Source organism: Poecilia mexicana, unplaced genomic scaffold, assembly GCF_051168715.1.
Source record: "Poecilia mexicana isolate PSO_F unplaced genomic scaffold, ASM5116871v1 scaffold_21, whole genome shotgun sequence".
Classification (NCBI taxonomy): Eukaryota; Metazoa; Chordata; class Actinopteri; order Cyprinodontiformes; family Poeciliidae; genus Poecilia; species Poecilia mexicana.
Window position 1 is genome coordinate 7,284,598 of NW_028263390.1, and position 16,302 is coordinate 7,300,899.

The 16,302-nt window shown below is 39.7% G+C and overlaps 1 protein-coding gene across 1 annotated transcript; it reads left to right on the forward strand.

Moving 5' to 3' along the window:
• Positions 1-836: 836 nt before the first annotated feature.
• On the forward strand, positions 837-14,152 carry opn8b (opsin 8, group member b). The gene is made up of 4 exons (XM_014992509.2): positions 837-2,412; positions 9,534-9,827; positions 12,362-12,687; positions 13,109-14,152. Exons 1-4 carry the CDS (start codon positions 2,343-2,345, stop codon positions 13,448-13,450), a joined length of 1,032 nt encoding a protein of 343 aa, XP_014847995.2. The 5' UTR covers positions 837-2,342; the 3' UTR covers positions 13,451-14,152.
• The last annotated feature ends 2,150 nt before the right edge of the window (positions 14,153-16,302 follow it).

A 16,302-nucleotide genomic window follows, 5' to 3' on the forward strand; every position in this document is an offset into this window, starting at 1 on the left:
TGTCAGCAGAGAAATCACGTCACTGTTGAGAAGTAATGTTTGAACCCCCAGGAGTCAAAGGCCAAAAAAATAAATAAGTAAATCCCCTTACAATTTATTTCTCACACACTGGGCTCCATCTGGAAAAGATGTATATGTTAAAGTGGCTTTCCTTGTAAGGATAAAAATGGGGTAAACAAGGTACCGGTCAATGCAAGAGGCCACGTTTTACTGCCGTTAATGACTTCACAAATTCACTCCAAAATGGGAATTCGATGGACGATTGAATCCAACTCTCTAGAACTAAATACGACTCTTTCTGTGTCAGCAGAAAACTATTTGGAACTTTGTGAGTTGGTCATGACCTCATGTGCCAAATATGCGTTCTCCACCTCTGAAAATATTATATTTAATTTTTTCAAAATGTTCCTTTTTTTTTCTCACACCACGACATTCTTTTCTTTGCACTCTGAAATTGCGCTACATTCATTTAGAGGCGGTTTCTATGCAGAGCCACTTGAAAATTATTAGAGCTGAATGTGTAGTTAGACGTCTTGTCCGTTTTCGTTTTGACATTACAGCTGGGGGAGACGAAAGTTGAACCAAGATGGCCACTTTCCCCCGGTGAGTTCCAGGCACCTTATTTGACGAATGAGGCAGTAATTGTGGACGTCCTTGCAGATAGAAATTATGGTCATTATAGGCCGACCATAATGGATTTCTGGGAAACAGCAGCTGGTGACAAAGTAGGACTATAGATGATGGGGGGCGGGGGGAGGAAAGGAAGATAGCCTTTCTAACACTTATCCCAACATTTTTCTGGATAACGACTTCGACTACAGGACAATCAAAATGCTTAGAAGCTGAGAAAACCCTCTAACATGCAGTTAAATGTTTATAAATCTGACGCAAAAATATCTAATTTGATCCAGCAGTGCAGGCACAAAGAAGAAATGGCAAATTCTAGAGCCCCCTAAGCTATCGCAGCTCTAAACGACGCCGTGAACCAAAACGACTCACTGGAAATGACAGATTACATGGAGCATTTTCCAGGACGGCGTTATGCTTTCTGAGCTCATATTATCAGGTTATGTTTTCGATTATTGGCCGAGAAAAAGGCCTCGTTCTCTCACGTCCAGCCAGAAGAAACAGTGAACTGAGACTGGAGCCTAACTGAGAAACCTTGAGTTCTCGTAATGGATATTCCAAGGTACTGTGCAATGTGCACAGTATGCACACATACCTCTCTCAAACATTTTTTTTGAATTTTGACAAGTTAATTTTGCCTCACTAATGGCTGTATTGCTTTCAAACCTGAGTGATGAAGCTGTGGATCTCTCTCTCTCTTCAGCTTCTCCACAACTACCAAGACACTCTAAGCTGCTCCATTGAATTTTTGCTCTCGTCTCCTTTCTTGTTGTTGTTTGAAGGATCGAAGAAAAGAAAACTTTTATAAGGCCTTGTAATGTTTAGACGTGTCTTGAATTCCAAATGGAGAGTTTAGTGGAAGGAAAAAATCCACAAGCAGCAGAAACAACTGCAGCCTTGTCTCGCCCATACATTTGGGAAAGATGGCTTAGACTGTGTTAAGTTTCCATAGCTGATGTAATGAAGATGACGTCACTTTGCTTGATTGGCTAGCAGACTCGCCTGATCTAAAGTCCACGGAGAATATGTGCTATTGTCAAGAGGAAGATAAATAGACTGAAACAACTCACTGCATTGATTAATTCGGACAGCAAATGCTGAGATTTCTGCATCAAGAACGTTTTTTTTTTTTGGTCTTCTGTCAAAATCTAGTTTTGGGTATTTATTAGCTGTGAGCCAAATTCATCCAAATGAACCAAACAGTGATTTCAATGTATCCTTCTGAGTTTAATGCATGTGTTTTTCTTTCTTTTTTTTTAGCTGACTTTTTCTGAAATAAATTTACATTTCAATTATATTCCAATTTGTCAACCTTTCATATGAATTAAAGTGGTCTCTAGGGGGAAGGTGGGAGTGGAGGGGAAACAGTCGCAAAGATCGTTTATGCGTCAGGAAAACATCGTTCTTCCCTCTGCTGAGTCACTTCCAAGAGGTTTGATTCTTATATCAAAGCTCGTCCCTCCTCCTCCTTAAGGTTAAGTCACACTATAGCACCAGAGGGAGCCTTCAGACGGCAGCGCTGCCGCTTTACGCACGACCTCCCCTGTTTGGATCTGGCCGGCTGTGCGCTCACAGCTGCAGCCCCCTGTCTCCTCCCTGCGTGCGGACAGATGGATGCGCAGCAGGACCTGCAGCGGCACACTTTCACTTAAACATCACACGAGGACCCTTCCGTTCTAAATAAACGCCTATATTTTTATTTTTCATCTTTCCAAATGGATATTTACGCCTCAGCGCTCTCACCGGCGCTGGATATCGGCGCAGGCTGCTATCTGCTGGTTTTAAGTAAGTAGAAAAACGAATTATAATTGTTTTTTGTGTTTTTTTTTGTTTTTTTTTTGTTTTGTTTTTTGTCATTTACGCATTGCATTAGTACTTTACCATTTGAAAGCAGTTGCTTTGGCAACGACACTTTCGATTAAGCAAAAAAAACAACAACAAAAAACCAGGTTTCTGCTGTGCTTTGGATCACGTCACATGAGACTTAGGTGATCGGTTCACTTTTCTGCGTGTCTTGATTATGAATGGATACAGTTCACCTGCCTGTTGAAGAAAAAATTCCAAGATTGTATCAGTTTTTGCCTAGTTTCGGGAATAAAGGCAGAATTAAGCAGAAGTAATAAGATGCTAAAGCCTGTTAGAATTTCAAAAACCATAAATTGAGCTGTTGGATGAGGTTTGATTTCTGAAATAAGTTTGTTTTTTCCCTTGTAATATATGTCCTTTCTAAGATATATGCAAGCAAAGAAAGAAATATGATGAAAAAAATCCACTTTTTTTTGTCCAGCGTCAACCCACACCAACCACGTCAGTGTCTACAGACCTCCTTTTCCAATCAGAATTGCCTCAGTTCTTCATGACATAAACTGAACAAGACGTCGGAGACATTCCTTATAGATTCTGTTGCATATATTGAAGTGATGCCATCACAGAGTTGCTGCTGATACGTGATGAGAATCTCCTGCTACGCCACGTCCCAAAAACGTCCCACTGGATTCGGATGTCATTTTCTCAATCTGTTGATGTCCAACTTTGGTGAACTTGTGTCGGCCTTCTGCTTCTAGCAGACAGGAGAGGCACCTGCTGGGGTCTTCTGCTGCTTTTCACTTCAATCCACATCTAGACACCTATATACATTAAATTGCTGTCATGTGATTGGCTGCTTTACTATTTGTGTTAGCAAGCATTTTAAAAGGCATGACTAATAAGTAGAGAAGATTTATTTATTTTTTTTAATATAAATTAAATGGATTTCCGAGCACTGGTTGCCCTTTTTCACAGCGTCTTAGACAAGAAATGAGGGACGGATGTGCAGCAAAGCTCCTGAGGTTGAGAATCAAACCCTGGATAACTGCCATATCAACTACTATAAATCAAAGTTTAGTTGAAACATAAAAGGCAACTATAGCTAAACTATTTGGCAGAAATGTAGGTGACATTTGGTGGAGATGTGAACTGTTGTCCCAGATCTTTTACTGCAGGTTGAGCCTCAAAGTGTTTCTTTGTAAAAAAAAAAAAAAAAAAATCCTCCTTTCCACAACTGTAGAGTCAGAAGAGGCAGATGTTTACGCTTGTTTAATGCTGAGGGTTTTGCTGGGAGTTTGGGATGTTCTTGAGAAGGATCTGGGAGAGACTGCTTGGCACGCAGTCAGGTTTGTTTCTGCAACAAGGCCTGTGATTTGAAGCTGATCTGGTGTTGTGGTTTTAATGGACCACAACATGAAGAGGCGGCTGTTTAGGTGTACAAACATTTGGGTTGCATCTCGCCTCTATACAGACCGATGTTGTTCTGTTGGTGTCTTCAGACTATGACCTCTAGTCGGATCTTCAGCAGACTGTTAAGCTGTTGGAATGAAAAGCCTTCAAGTCGGAGTTCATGGCTCTCAGCCAGAACGGGATGGATTGTTTTCTTCGGGCTTTGAATCTGTCTCTTCAAATGTGAATCCAAATGTAACTTCAGTTACACAGCAGGATCTAAATCCTTCCTCCACTGTGAGTTTAGTCATGTGACAAAGCTCCAGATGGAGGAATCGTAATCAGCCAAGATGAGAGAGGTTTTGATTTCACACATTACATCTGCCTGCTGCTCCGACACAAGCAGAACCAAAACGGTTTTCAATTAAAAAATAAAAATCATCTTATTAATTAGCCTTTCACCGTTTCTAAGGATGTGGTTCACGTAAAGTCAAATATTCAGCTTATAAATGCATTCTGGGACTCTGAAAAAGACAAATTATCCAGAGAGAAACTACTATAAGTGAACTCTGAGACATGTTTTTAAGAGCCAAAAGTCGTGCGCTCTCGGTGTTCTGGTTGATGCGTGTCTCAGTTTAACGCAATCCACTTTAAGCTTTATTAATAAGGCTTATAAAACGTATTGACTAATGTGCATTTTAATACAATGGTGTGCAAAAGCCTGATTCAAATAAACTTTAAAAAGAAACGATTCAATAAAAAGCGTAACAATAAACTGACCGCTTCAGCTCAACTGAGTTTAAAATCAGGGAAAAATAAATATTGTATCTTAATGACCTTTACTCTGCGGTTTAGTAGATAGAAAAGACAGAAAGAAGAGGAAGTTGTCCATTAACGGCTCCAGGCTTGAATGTAAATCCATAAAACCTCCATTGATGATTGCTGGCCTCCATTACTCGGGGCACCTGCTCTACCCAAAGTGGCACTCGGTGCCCCAGAATAGCACATCTTTAAAATTTAAGATTTATTCATCTCTTGGGCGGGTTCAGATCTGATGCACCTTGGCAGGGTGTCCCAGAGACCAGCGGCCACCTCGGTCCCCTGTGGTCTGCAGCTTGACCTAATTGTCCTGCAGAGTTTTTTTTTTTTTTTTAAATACAACAGTTTAGCAAAATAAACACTCAGGTGGCAGTCCATTAGGAGCTCTAAAACAGTCAACACTGAGATATTTTTAACTCTTTTTGCTGCTGGATATAGAACGCTAAACAGAGCCAATGCTTTGAAATGAGACGTAGCAATAAAGTCAGACTGAACTAAACCTCTAGGTCAGCCTCTGGTGCTGGCAATGCGGGAAGACAGTAAGATATGGGTGCAAGTAGCTCACTTTCTTCTGGCAAGACGCATCAGGATGCAGATCATGAAGTGTCTCTGTGACCTTTAATGGCCCGGGCTTTTCTAGTTTTGAGCTTTGTGAGGTTTTAAAGTAAGCAAGGGCTGCGAGTGAGAAAATGTTGTCCATTTTGTTTGTTTATCATGAATAAATAGTGAGAGGGAGAATGTTTTTCTTGCGTTTTTTCAGATTTTGAAATGAACCTACTATTGTGTGAAGCTTATGGAAAGAGACCAAAGACATGTTTGTTTGTGTGTGTGTGTGCGCACGTGTATGGGTGTATATATTATATTTGTTGCAACCTTGACTGACCTGAAATAATAACAGTTCAAATACATGCTTAAAATAACCAAAATTAAACATTTATGTCGTGATGAAGTTGTTTAAAAAGCATCAAAAGCCATTAGAGTAAATTATGCATTTTCCACTGTACTTGTTTTTAAAATAGTAATGTATAATGATGTTTTTTTTACCATTTACCTTTATGCTAATGCTACATCCACTCACCACCACCACTGGATAATCCCTCCCAGTCAATAGAACATTATAAAAAAAGGAATGTGTTTATTTAATGGAAAGCTCCATTAACCTAAAATTAACAAGGCTTTCCAGATGTTACTTGTGTTTCACTCCAGCCATTGATAAGAGAGCGTGTGTATGCTAAAAACACGCGTCCTTTTGTTGTCCTAAGCAGTCAAGCTAACGTTGTTTGTCCCCATCGATTCCCTCTTTGTTCTTGCTCTGTGAGTTTTTTAGAGCTATATTGACTTAGTAATGCTTCCTTGAAAGTAATCCTCAGTGAGCTGGAAGTCGATTGGGCCGCTGTGCTCTGAGCTTTATAGTCCCAAAGTGGCTCTTTGGTGAAGTTTGGGGCTAAAGATTAATTCCAGGCTGTGGTAGAAAGTGTTAAAGCTTAATATTGCAGTTTTAAGGAACAAGACGGGGACATTTACTCTTTATATGCCAGATAAGTCAAAAGTACATGCCTTGGAAAATTATCCATGTCCTTGGAACTTTTTCTACATTTTATTATTTTACAACCACAACCTTTGAGGTAATTTATCAGTGACAGTTTATTGGCCACAAGGCTGGAGATGACAGTGGGCTTCCAGACACCTGACTGCCTGCATCTAGGATGATACACAGTTTCAGTTTTACACACAAATGAAACAGAAACTTTCACTTGAAGATTTTGTCACATCAGCATGATGGGATGTCACAGTAAATGTTTGAACATCCTAATTAGTGTGTTATCTGTTGCCGCTGAATTAAAAAGGCAATTAAATTCTGAAGGCGGTTCTCATTCTAGTTTTCGGACTGAACCCAGACTGAACCTCTAGTTGTTTGTGAAAAGTTAAAAGATTAGTCGCGATGCTGACCTTTTCAGTAAAAGGGGAAGAAAGATAAAGATAATAATAATCATGAAAACTGGACCTGAATGCCTCTGCTTCATACTAGAGAGCAAAAGAGAACCGACACACAGAAGCTAGTTACATGTGATGTGCTGCAAACTTGTCAGGTCAAGATTAAAATCCTTGATATGCTATTAAAAATTCAAAATCTTGTACGATTTACTGTAAAATTATGCCTTCACTTGGCTCACGGGTGAATGTGTTCTCTTCAACAGTTTGAAGACATGGTTTGATTAAAGAAGGCAGCAGATAAATAATATTTGTTAGCAGTTTTCAGTCTGTTTTGCTACACAGCTAGCTTGCATGACAGTTTTACACTTGGCAGTGCTTTAGTAATCTGCCCACTAGCCACCAACAGCACAGTTTTACCCTCAGATGGAGAGTAAAGAAAAGCTTTTTGCCACTGGAGGATTTCTCCTGCATATCTCAGGCCTGGCATAATTTAGCATAAGCTTTCCTAATATTCTCATTTGTTAACATTCCTTCTGTATTTCATGCTGAAGTTGAACTGTTTGTGGGCTAAACTCAATGTTTCAGGGTCCTAACACCATCTCTGATGCACACCTCAAATAATTATCACTTTCAAGCTTACTAGGTACCACAGTGAAAAGAAACAAAAACCATTTTTGCTCTCCTTTTGTGGATGTTTAGAAACACCATCATGTTCCCGCATACACTGCCACCTACTGGATAGCAGGTGGAAGTTCATCTTTAAACCATTAATCCACGTGACAAGCAGTCAGCCAGAAATGACTAGCTGGTCTGGAATATCTGGATAAATACGAAAAGGATAGAAGAGGCAACAATTAACATCAGACGACTCAAATGTATGAGGGGATTTTTAGGAAATTATCGTGTTTTGAAAGGAAATTGCAACAAAGTATTTGTCCGTTAAAGTAGACAACGTGCATTTGTGGTTATGTTTTACTTAGGATTTTAGGCATCTGTGTGATTACATTGCTCATGAAAAAAACACTCCCACAGCAGTAAATGGTTCTGGAGTAAAACGAGGTTTGATAACAATAGCTTGCCATTTTTTTTTATCACCAAAAACAACTTGCAAGTTTGTTCAATTGTGTGCAATAAATGACATGGAGACAATATACAATTTAGCATAATGAGGATGATGATAGAATGCTGGAATACTCAGAAAAACACACACACACACACACACACACACACACACACACACGCACAAGGAGAACATGCAAACTGCACTCAGACCGGCCCGAAAAGCCAGATCCATGTGGCCTTAATAGATTTGCACAATCGATGCAGAAGGATCAGACATTTAATCTGTCTAAAGTCCAGAGAATATGCAGCCAAGCTGTTCAACTTCAAGGAGTCTGCTTCATGCAGTGAAGACGCAAACGCCAATGAAAATGTAGGACGCTAAAGCAAAACATCCTGTTGAGTTATCACTACTTCCTCTTGTTATAATAATCACCATAGTAACGGCGGCGAGTTGAACACTTTTCTGACGTCTGTTCTGGTTTGTCAAATGCCCCAATTAAAACTGCAGGTTGAAAAGAACAAGTGTGACCATTGCAAGCTAGAGTAGTGATTTGGTCATTGTTATTTTCCACTGTTAGACGTTTTCCCAGATCCAGATTTACACGGCTAAAGAATGTTGAAGCAAGTCGTGTTGGGAGTTCTATAAATCTAATTGTGCTGAAAAAATAAAGCAGATTAGGGATTTGTGGTCATTTTCAGTTAGATTTATAAATCTCTTCAAGTTCTAAAATAGCTGTGAAACTCAGCACTCTATTAAATCACATGTTTTTGTTATAGGAACAGCCATTATCTAATCCTCTGTAAAATGACACCAACATTCACTTTCTTTGGGTTGCTTCTGGTAATTATGTCACTGTGTTTTAATCTTTGGTGAATTTTGCTCGGCGAAAACATTCTGCTTCGCAGGAGGGACATGCATTTAGCACTTCCCACCTTGTGTGTTTGGTTTACACTTTCCTTCACCTCTCAGGTTTACACGCTTGACTGATCGGCAGTCTCTGAAAACAGACTTGGTATTTTGTTGAAGCCGTGACAGGGTACGTTGTTCAGCTTGTTGGAACCAAACAAAATCTGGCGTCTCATAAACAAACAAACAAACCGAATCGATAACCAGTCAAAAATCAGCTCCTGTTTGAGTGTACTGCTTAGAGATCAGGAAGCGATGTGTCCTGATTAGAGTTGCATAGGAAAACTGTTTGTTTGCATGAATTTTAAGCTTGATCAGCCATTAGTTTGTCATGATACTCTTGAAATGACATAGAATCAGCTTACAAGTAAGTTTCCAGTAAGAAGTAGAAGCTTGTTTTAAGTAAATACAAGTTTAAGTAAGTACTAATTCCACTGGCAGATAACTTATGACATGAAAAAAATGTCTTTCTGCCAGTAATACTATTACTAGTAGTTTTCATGAATATTAAGAAATGATTGACCTAAATCCAGCTCCTATTTCGTGATGAAAAGTTACTGCAAGTTAATTTTGCCTTATTTCAAGTGTACCAAGATATTTTCACTAGAAACTAGACCAAAAATACTTGGTGAGATTTTGTGTTTTTGCTGTGTAGTAGGTTTCTTTACACTGAAAAAGTATAAATGCGATAGGATTGTGCGTAGAAGAACTCTTAAGCTATATTGTATTGGAGAATCTCAGCTGTAAAAGTCCCTGTGATCCAGCTACAACCTACCCATGCTTTTCCCAAACATCTGCCCATCGACTGGGTCGGTTCCCTGTTCAGCACAAACTGAGTGCAGAAAGAATCTCATTGTGTTGTGGCTTAGCGTAGCCATTCCTGCACCTTTTCTGACTCCCTGCAACATCCATTTCTGAAAGATTACCCTGCGAGTGGCTCTGATCAGACAATGATCAGACATCCGTCTCTGTCTCCCGTCTGTCTCAGCCGTGCTCTCCGCAGTGGGAAACCTGCTTGTCCTCATCATGGCGTTCAGAAGGTCGTCCCGGATGAAGCCGCCGGAGCTGCTCAGCGTGAACTTGGCGGTGACGGATCTCGGCATGGCCGTCACCATGTATCCCCTGGCCGTGGCCTCGGCCTGGAGCCACCGCTGGCTTGGCGGAGACGTTTCCTGCGTCTACTACGGTCTGGCGGGCTTCTTCTTCGGCATTGCCAGCATCATGAACCTCACCATCTTGGCCGTAGTGCGCTTCATTGTGTCCCTCAATCTGCACTCTCCCAGTAAGTCATTTAAATTGAGTTGAAATTTGTTGTTTTTAAGAAAGTTCTTTGCTGTTTGCAACATCAAACATCTGTTTTCGCAATCTCTGCAGTCCAGATTATTTAAATCTCATGTCAAATGGAGAAAACAGATGATTTCCACCATGCCAGTTCTGCTGCTTCCATACAATTTAAAAGGGTAAGTAGGGAGCCAGTAGTTGCAAAGCAAATGCACTTGATTAGCTGATAATCAATAAAACCATCTCGGTAGATGGGGCTCTGGTAGCTTACTTCTCCAGAGGTTAAAACAATGCCAAGGCTGACAAATTGCACCATTGAGGTCTGGAAGGTCATTTCCGAACAATAGTCTATCAATTTACAGCAAGAAAGACATTTAAGTCAATTTCCAATCTTCCTAGGAATCAGCGGTCCAGAGAATTCACCCCAAGGTCAGTCTGTGCAATATGGCAATTTAAAAAAAAAAACACTGAAGAGCTTCATCTTTAGCTCTTTGGTCAGCAAGATCAAGGAAATAAGCACAAGAAACCCATTACCTTATATCTGCTGTGGTTGTCCAGAGGCGTAAGAAGCTCAATGCAAACATGGGACCTGTTTAATGCTAAAGTTCATTATAGAACAATTTAAAAGAAAAAAAAAAGCTTGTTTTTAAATGGCTGCCAAGACAAAGCTGAGATTGAAGTGAATATGTGTGGTCATAACTCCCAGCTTTCATAATAATAATAAAAAATAATAAAATTAATTATAATAAAAAATATACACATAGCATGAACGATACAGAATAGGCCTGGAGCTCACTGATCCAGGCCTATTCAGCTTTTACTTACCATCATGTGTGTCTTCATCAGAGTCGAGAGTGAGCACAGCAGACATGAATACAGGTACGACAAGAATTAGCGTTCTTTTTAAAAATGCGCTCGTATATAAAACTGTTTACCTAAACGAAGAGGTGTGTTCTGTTTCCTGCTTGATTTTAATGAATATGAAACCTTCTATTCAAGAAATTGCATTTTCATTTTGTCTTTATATGTTTATGGTGTGTCCCCCCCACCACCCCCTTTCTTGAAACTGCCATTTTAATCATAAATTAATTCTTTCATACATTTTTCCATGAATCTTTCTTTTTGCCTGGGCTTTGTGGATCAAGACAAATTCTTTAAGTGCAGTCAAATCGGTTTCTTCGGATTGTTAAAAGTTAGTGACGCGTGTAAAGGTTGACCATTGTTACTATTAGCATATTGAAGTTTTCCAAACCTCAAATCTCATTTGGTTGTTTCTTCTTTTTTTTTAAATATTAAAAAATAACTAACAAGCAGCATATGACTGCTAGAATCCAGAAAAGCATTTTCAAGCATCTGTTTTGTCACAGTTTGTGACCCATAACCCACAGTTTGTGGGTTATGGGTAACCAGGTCTAAAAAACGTTGTTGTCATCATTTGCTTCCAGGAAGATAGGTAGTTTCTTGTTGAAATCTTATAAAGGAAACATTAAAACATCGGAACGTTTAAACTTGGTTTGCATCTGTCGGACATCAGGGTGGCAGGATTTTGGCTCAGTTGTCATCAACACATATTTAACGTCAAAAAGTTGTCAGCGAAAAAGAGAGACTATAAACAACGCGCTATCCAAAAAGTCAGGGTTTTCCATGCGATTGACACGTGATGACGTTTTGCCTCAGCTGGCGCATTCAGTTGCTTTTGTCAAGAATGAGATCGTCTCTGTCAGAGCTGCCAGAGTAACTCTGTGCAGAACTAAATCTAGGACTGAACCCCACAGAAAAAAGGGCAGACAACAACAAACACGCGTTCACACCTAGCAGAGAGAGCTTCAGAGTGGCCAATGCAACATGCGTGAGTCTGGAGTGTAGGAGGAAGGTGAAACACACGGAGGAAACCCCACGCCTGCAGGGAGAACGTGCGTCACTCTGTAAGCTAGGGGTTACAAAGAAACAAAAGAAAGAAATCTCGAGAAAACTGTATTGGCCGTACACTAATAAAACAGATGTGATTAGTTTTTAGCAGCAACAATGACACGCACAGATATTTTGAGACTATTTTCACTCCATAAGTTTCACCTTGGAGGAGGACTCATCAGCACACAGCTCCAGGCTAAACACTACGAGTAGGAAATCAAATTTCCTCTTATGAACAATTCTTTTGATGGCAGAAACAAATGTGAAGTAGCCTGTTAGGAAAAAGACATCAAAAGAAATTTTTTTTTTTTTTTTTACATTTAAAATAAAAAAGGCAATTTGGAGAAACAAATGTGTTTCAAATCAATTCTGAATCCCACTCTGCCTGGTTTGGAACCATGGTTATTCAGTCGAATTATCATAGATTTAAATGTTGATGGGTTATGCTGCATACCAATGATTACAATGTTCGGTCTGTTGTACCATTATCGTTTTGTCCGTTTGAATCTGGACAAATGGACAAAAATAAAATTACCTCATTTTATTCATTGGTAAAAATGAGGTAATTCTCATTTTTATCAATAAATTACCTCTCTCTCTCTCTCTCTCTCTGTCTCTCTGCAGAGGAGAAGATCAGCTGGAAGAAGGTGAAGATGCTGTGTATGTGGACCTGGCTGTACGCTCTGATCTGGGCTCTGTTCCCCATTCTGGGCTGGGGGCGGTACGGCCCGGAGCCCTTCGGCCTGTCCTGTTCGCTCGCCTGGGGACAAATGAAACACGAGGGCTTCTCTTTTGTCGTCTCTCTGTTCTGCGTGAACCTGCTTGTGCCAAGTGTCATCATTATTTTCTGCTACTTTGGCATCGCCATAAGGCTCTACTTCACCTACAAGAAGTCGACGAACAGCAACCACGTCCCCAACATCGTCAAACTCCATCGGAGGCTTCTGATAGTAAGTTACTCCGCGCCGACACGGCTGTGGCCGATTCGGCGTCTTTGTCAAAAGTAAAGCCCATGTGCGTTCTGAAATTATTTGTTTTCCTTTAGCCTAATTTTATGTGATAAAACAACACAAATGAATTTCTGAAAGATGCTGTGTGTAGTCTGCATATAGTTTGACAACTAAACATAATGCACACAGTTTAACGAGCGCAAAGTGTTTTGGGAATTTGCTGGTAAGGATCACATTGTCTAGAGACCCTTAAACCAAAAACAACAGAAAAGTGTGAGTTCAGCTAAAATAATACTAAATCTAAATAATTTTTTCACAAGTCCAAAAGACAAAGAGAACATTAACCGCTAAAGCATTTATATTATATTTTCAGATGCTGCAGTGGGATTTCTTTTTCACCGTCTCTGATGTTCTGTTGCAGATTGCCGTTTTGATCAGCGTAGGCTTCGTGGTTTGCTGGACGCCCTACGGCTTGGTGAGCCTGTGGTCCGTTTTGAATGACAGCAGCAAAATCCCGCCCGAGGTCAGTCTGCTGCCTTGCATGTTTGCAAAGAGCTCCACCGTGTACAACCCTTTGATCTACTACTTCTTCAGCCAGAGCTTCAAAAAGGAGGTGAAGCAGCTGTCGTGGCCGTGCCTGGGCTCCCACGCGTGCCAGGTCTCCAACAGCGTCAGCGAAAACATTTACATGGTTAGCGTCAACCTCAAGTCCAAGGAAGTAGCGCGGGAAACCGTGCAGGAGATCACCGAGTCGAGAGAGTGACTTTGTTGTGAAGGAAATCTAAAAATAAGACTGAGCCGAGATGAGTTGTCGGAGGTCTCATGATTCTGGAATGGAAAGGTGTCCAGGTAGCCGGGTCCTTAGACAGACAGGCATGATGGGTAAAAATGACGGTGTTAAAAACTGTGAATGTTCTAACAGTAACAAATATATAAATATGTATAAAATAAGTGTCCAATTCAGTCCTGGAGTTGGGATATCTGACATCTGAGTAAATCGCATTTACACAAGTAATGATCAAAATCGGCGGGTTTGAGATGTTACAGCACATTTAAGGTCGCAGAGAGAGAAGATGCCGGGTAGCAAAAGTTCAAAGCCAAATGCTGTACGGAGAAATATAACGGGAAACTTACAAGAACTGCCAGAGAAAGTGGAAATGTTCACTTTATGGACTTCGTTTTTTTATGTTGTGGAGGAGTTGTGCTTCTGTGTGCGTCGTGTGTTTAAACGATACGGTAGCTGTGCTGTCCTTGAAGGCCACACGGAGCCCGTTCCCCAACGGCGGTTCATGCAAGAACGCAAGATTGTAAAGAAGGTGCTGTTATTCTGTCTGAGCCTTGTGTCATGATGTGTAAATGTACAACACCTATTACAACTTGAGCGGTATGTAACTTTAAAGGCACCATCTAAAACAGGTTTGTGTTGTAAAAATGAAACTCTGCACTTAAAAACTAAATTTTTGGAGACGTGTATGACTGTTGAAGTTACTTCTGTAGAGCATAATTCAAGAACATAACGAATGCAGTGGTTCTGCTTTTATATCAGTTTTGACAGTAGTCAAAAAAAGTGAAATATCAGCACTTTTGGGTTACACTTTTAGTGTTTTGTTGCTGAAGTGAGGCTAGCTATTTATGTAGTCGTTGGAAAAACTCCAAAGAGGCGTCATGACATGTCTTCAAAAAAAACATGTCAACTTTTCTGGCTGCACTGATTGTGGCATAGTGGCAAAAATGCAGGTGAATCACAGAAAATAATTGGTTAAAAAGCCGTGGGTGACACATACGTGGATGTGTTTGATTTGTCACTTTGCCTTTGTTGTCCGGAGCAAATGTAGTGTCACCGAATGCATCAGAATTCATCAAATAATGACGTATTGCATGTTAAGACGATTAAAACCATGCAGAATTTACCAACAGCATGCTCACACTGTCTTACTGCTAATCTTTATAATATAAATGTTTTCTGCACTAACTACTCATATACTGAATAAGAATACTTTAGTAAATAAAGGGAAAATAGTTGGTTTACGTGGAGATTGCTAGTTCCATCCTGACCACTAGATGGCAATAATAGCAACACACAAAACCTTTAAACCGATTTGGGTTTTTCTCTCCTGCTGAATATAGATTTCACCTCCATCATCAGAATTTTCATCAGTTTAATCTCTTTTTTGTACTTTGGAGAACCAAAATAATATTATAAAGTATTTGCTTAGTAAAATCTGTCCAAACCTTGTACAAGAATTTGCTTCCTGCATTCTGATCTGAACAGCCCTGATTTTTTCTTCTTTTTTTTTAGGTTTTCTCTTTTATTCACTCTCTGTATTGATCATAAAGAGTTTATGGTACAATCAGGCTGCACCACATTATTACAGAGAAACCAGATAAGCATATTAGTGAGGTAAACGTGTTTTGCAGGTACTGACAAAGTGTGTCACTTTTGAGTTTCTATTCTCCATAATTTCCCTTCTGCATCATTTCCTGTATTTGGCCTTCACTGTTAATGCACCATTATTGTTTTGACTATGTGCCTTTCAAAGCTATTCTTTCTCTTGGTTCGCTTTCACATTTTGTCACAGTACAATCACAATTCTGTACTTTGTTGAGATTTTAAGTGATTGGCCAACACAAAGTTGTGCAGAATAGCTAAATGGAAGAAAAATAACAATAATTACAGATTTTTAACTCCTTAAATTAAAAAGTAAACTGGTGACACTCATTAAATCTGAAAACGTTCCCCTCTGAAACTCAGGTTCAGGCTCATCTGTGAGCTACTATTTGCAAATCTTACCACATTTTCAATTAAAATTTTGGTCTGGACTTTGACTGGGACACATGACCAGACTTTGTTCTTAACCATTTCGTTGTAGCTGTGACCGTCTGGTTAGAGTGTTGTGCTCATACTGAACACACTACTTTGTTTTGGCCTGTGGCTTTAAGACCCAATAAGGTATACTGAAGGTTGTTGTTCAATGTGTGAATACTTTTGGAGGCCACAATGTAATCACCAGTGAAAATACAAAAACATACAAATTAAAGAGACTTTGACCAAACAAACCCAGTAAGCATAACTATTTCAGAAATGCACAATAAAATATTCTTATTTACAATAAAGCACATTTTTAACTTAACAGCAGAATTGATGGAAATAATCTTCATTTGTGTTATTTTTATTTATAAAACAGCTTTTGGTTCATATTAGAAAAATATGCAGCGAATCAGGAGTATTTTCACTTGGCTGTTTTACCACCTGTGCTGAAAGCAGTGCTGCACTGCAGGGACATTTAAATCTTCATTGGGTTTCTGCGCACTGTCATGTAAAAAGACCAGGTTTGGGGTTAAAGTTGTTTCTTTTTTAAAGTTGGGTTTTATTAAGACATCATGAGCAGTCACTAGTTTACCTACAGACGAGAAGTTTTCAGTCACACTAGCTTTGCTGAACGAAAGTGCGGCTCATTTGCCCAGAAAATCCAGTTCATTTGGAGAGGCAAGTAATATGTGAAACTGAACTCCACTGTGGGTCAAAGAAGGTCAACCTGGTTCACCCAAAAAAAAAAAAATCCCTGTATCTGTCAGTCCGCTTTAGATAACCCAAGTCCAGATAGTGGACGAAAA

Bases quoted from the DNA above. Each gene is read 5' to 3' on its own strand.
- opn8b (XM_014992509.2), top strand. From the start codon at position 2,343: ATGGATATTTACGCCTCAGCGCTCTCACCGGCGCTGGATATCGGCGCA. The intron at 2,413-9,533 runs GTAAGTAGAAAA...CGTCTGTCTCAG, and splicing joins CTGCTATCTGCTGGTTTTAA to CCGTGCTCTCCGCAGTGGGA. The intron at 9,828-12,361 runs GTAAGTCATTTA...GTCTCTCTGCAG, and splicing joins CCTCAATCTGCACTCTCCCA to AGGAGAAGATCAGCTGGAAG.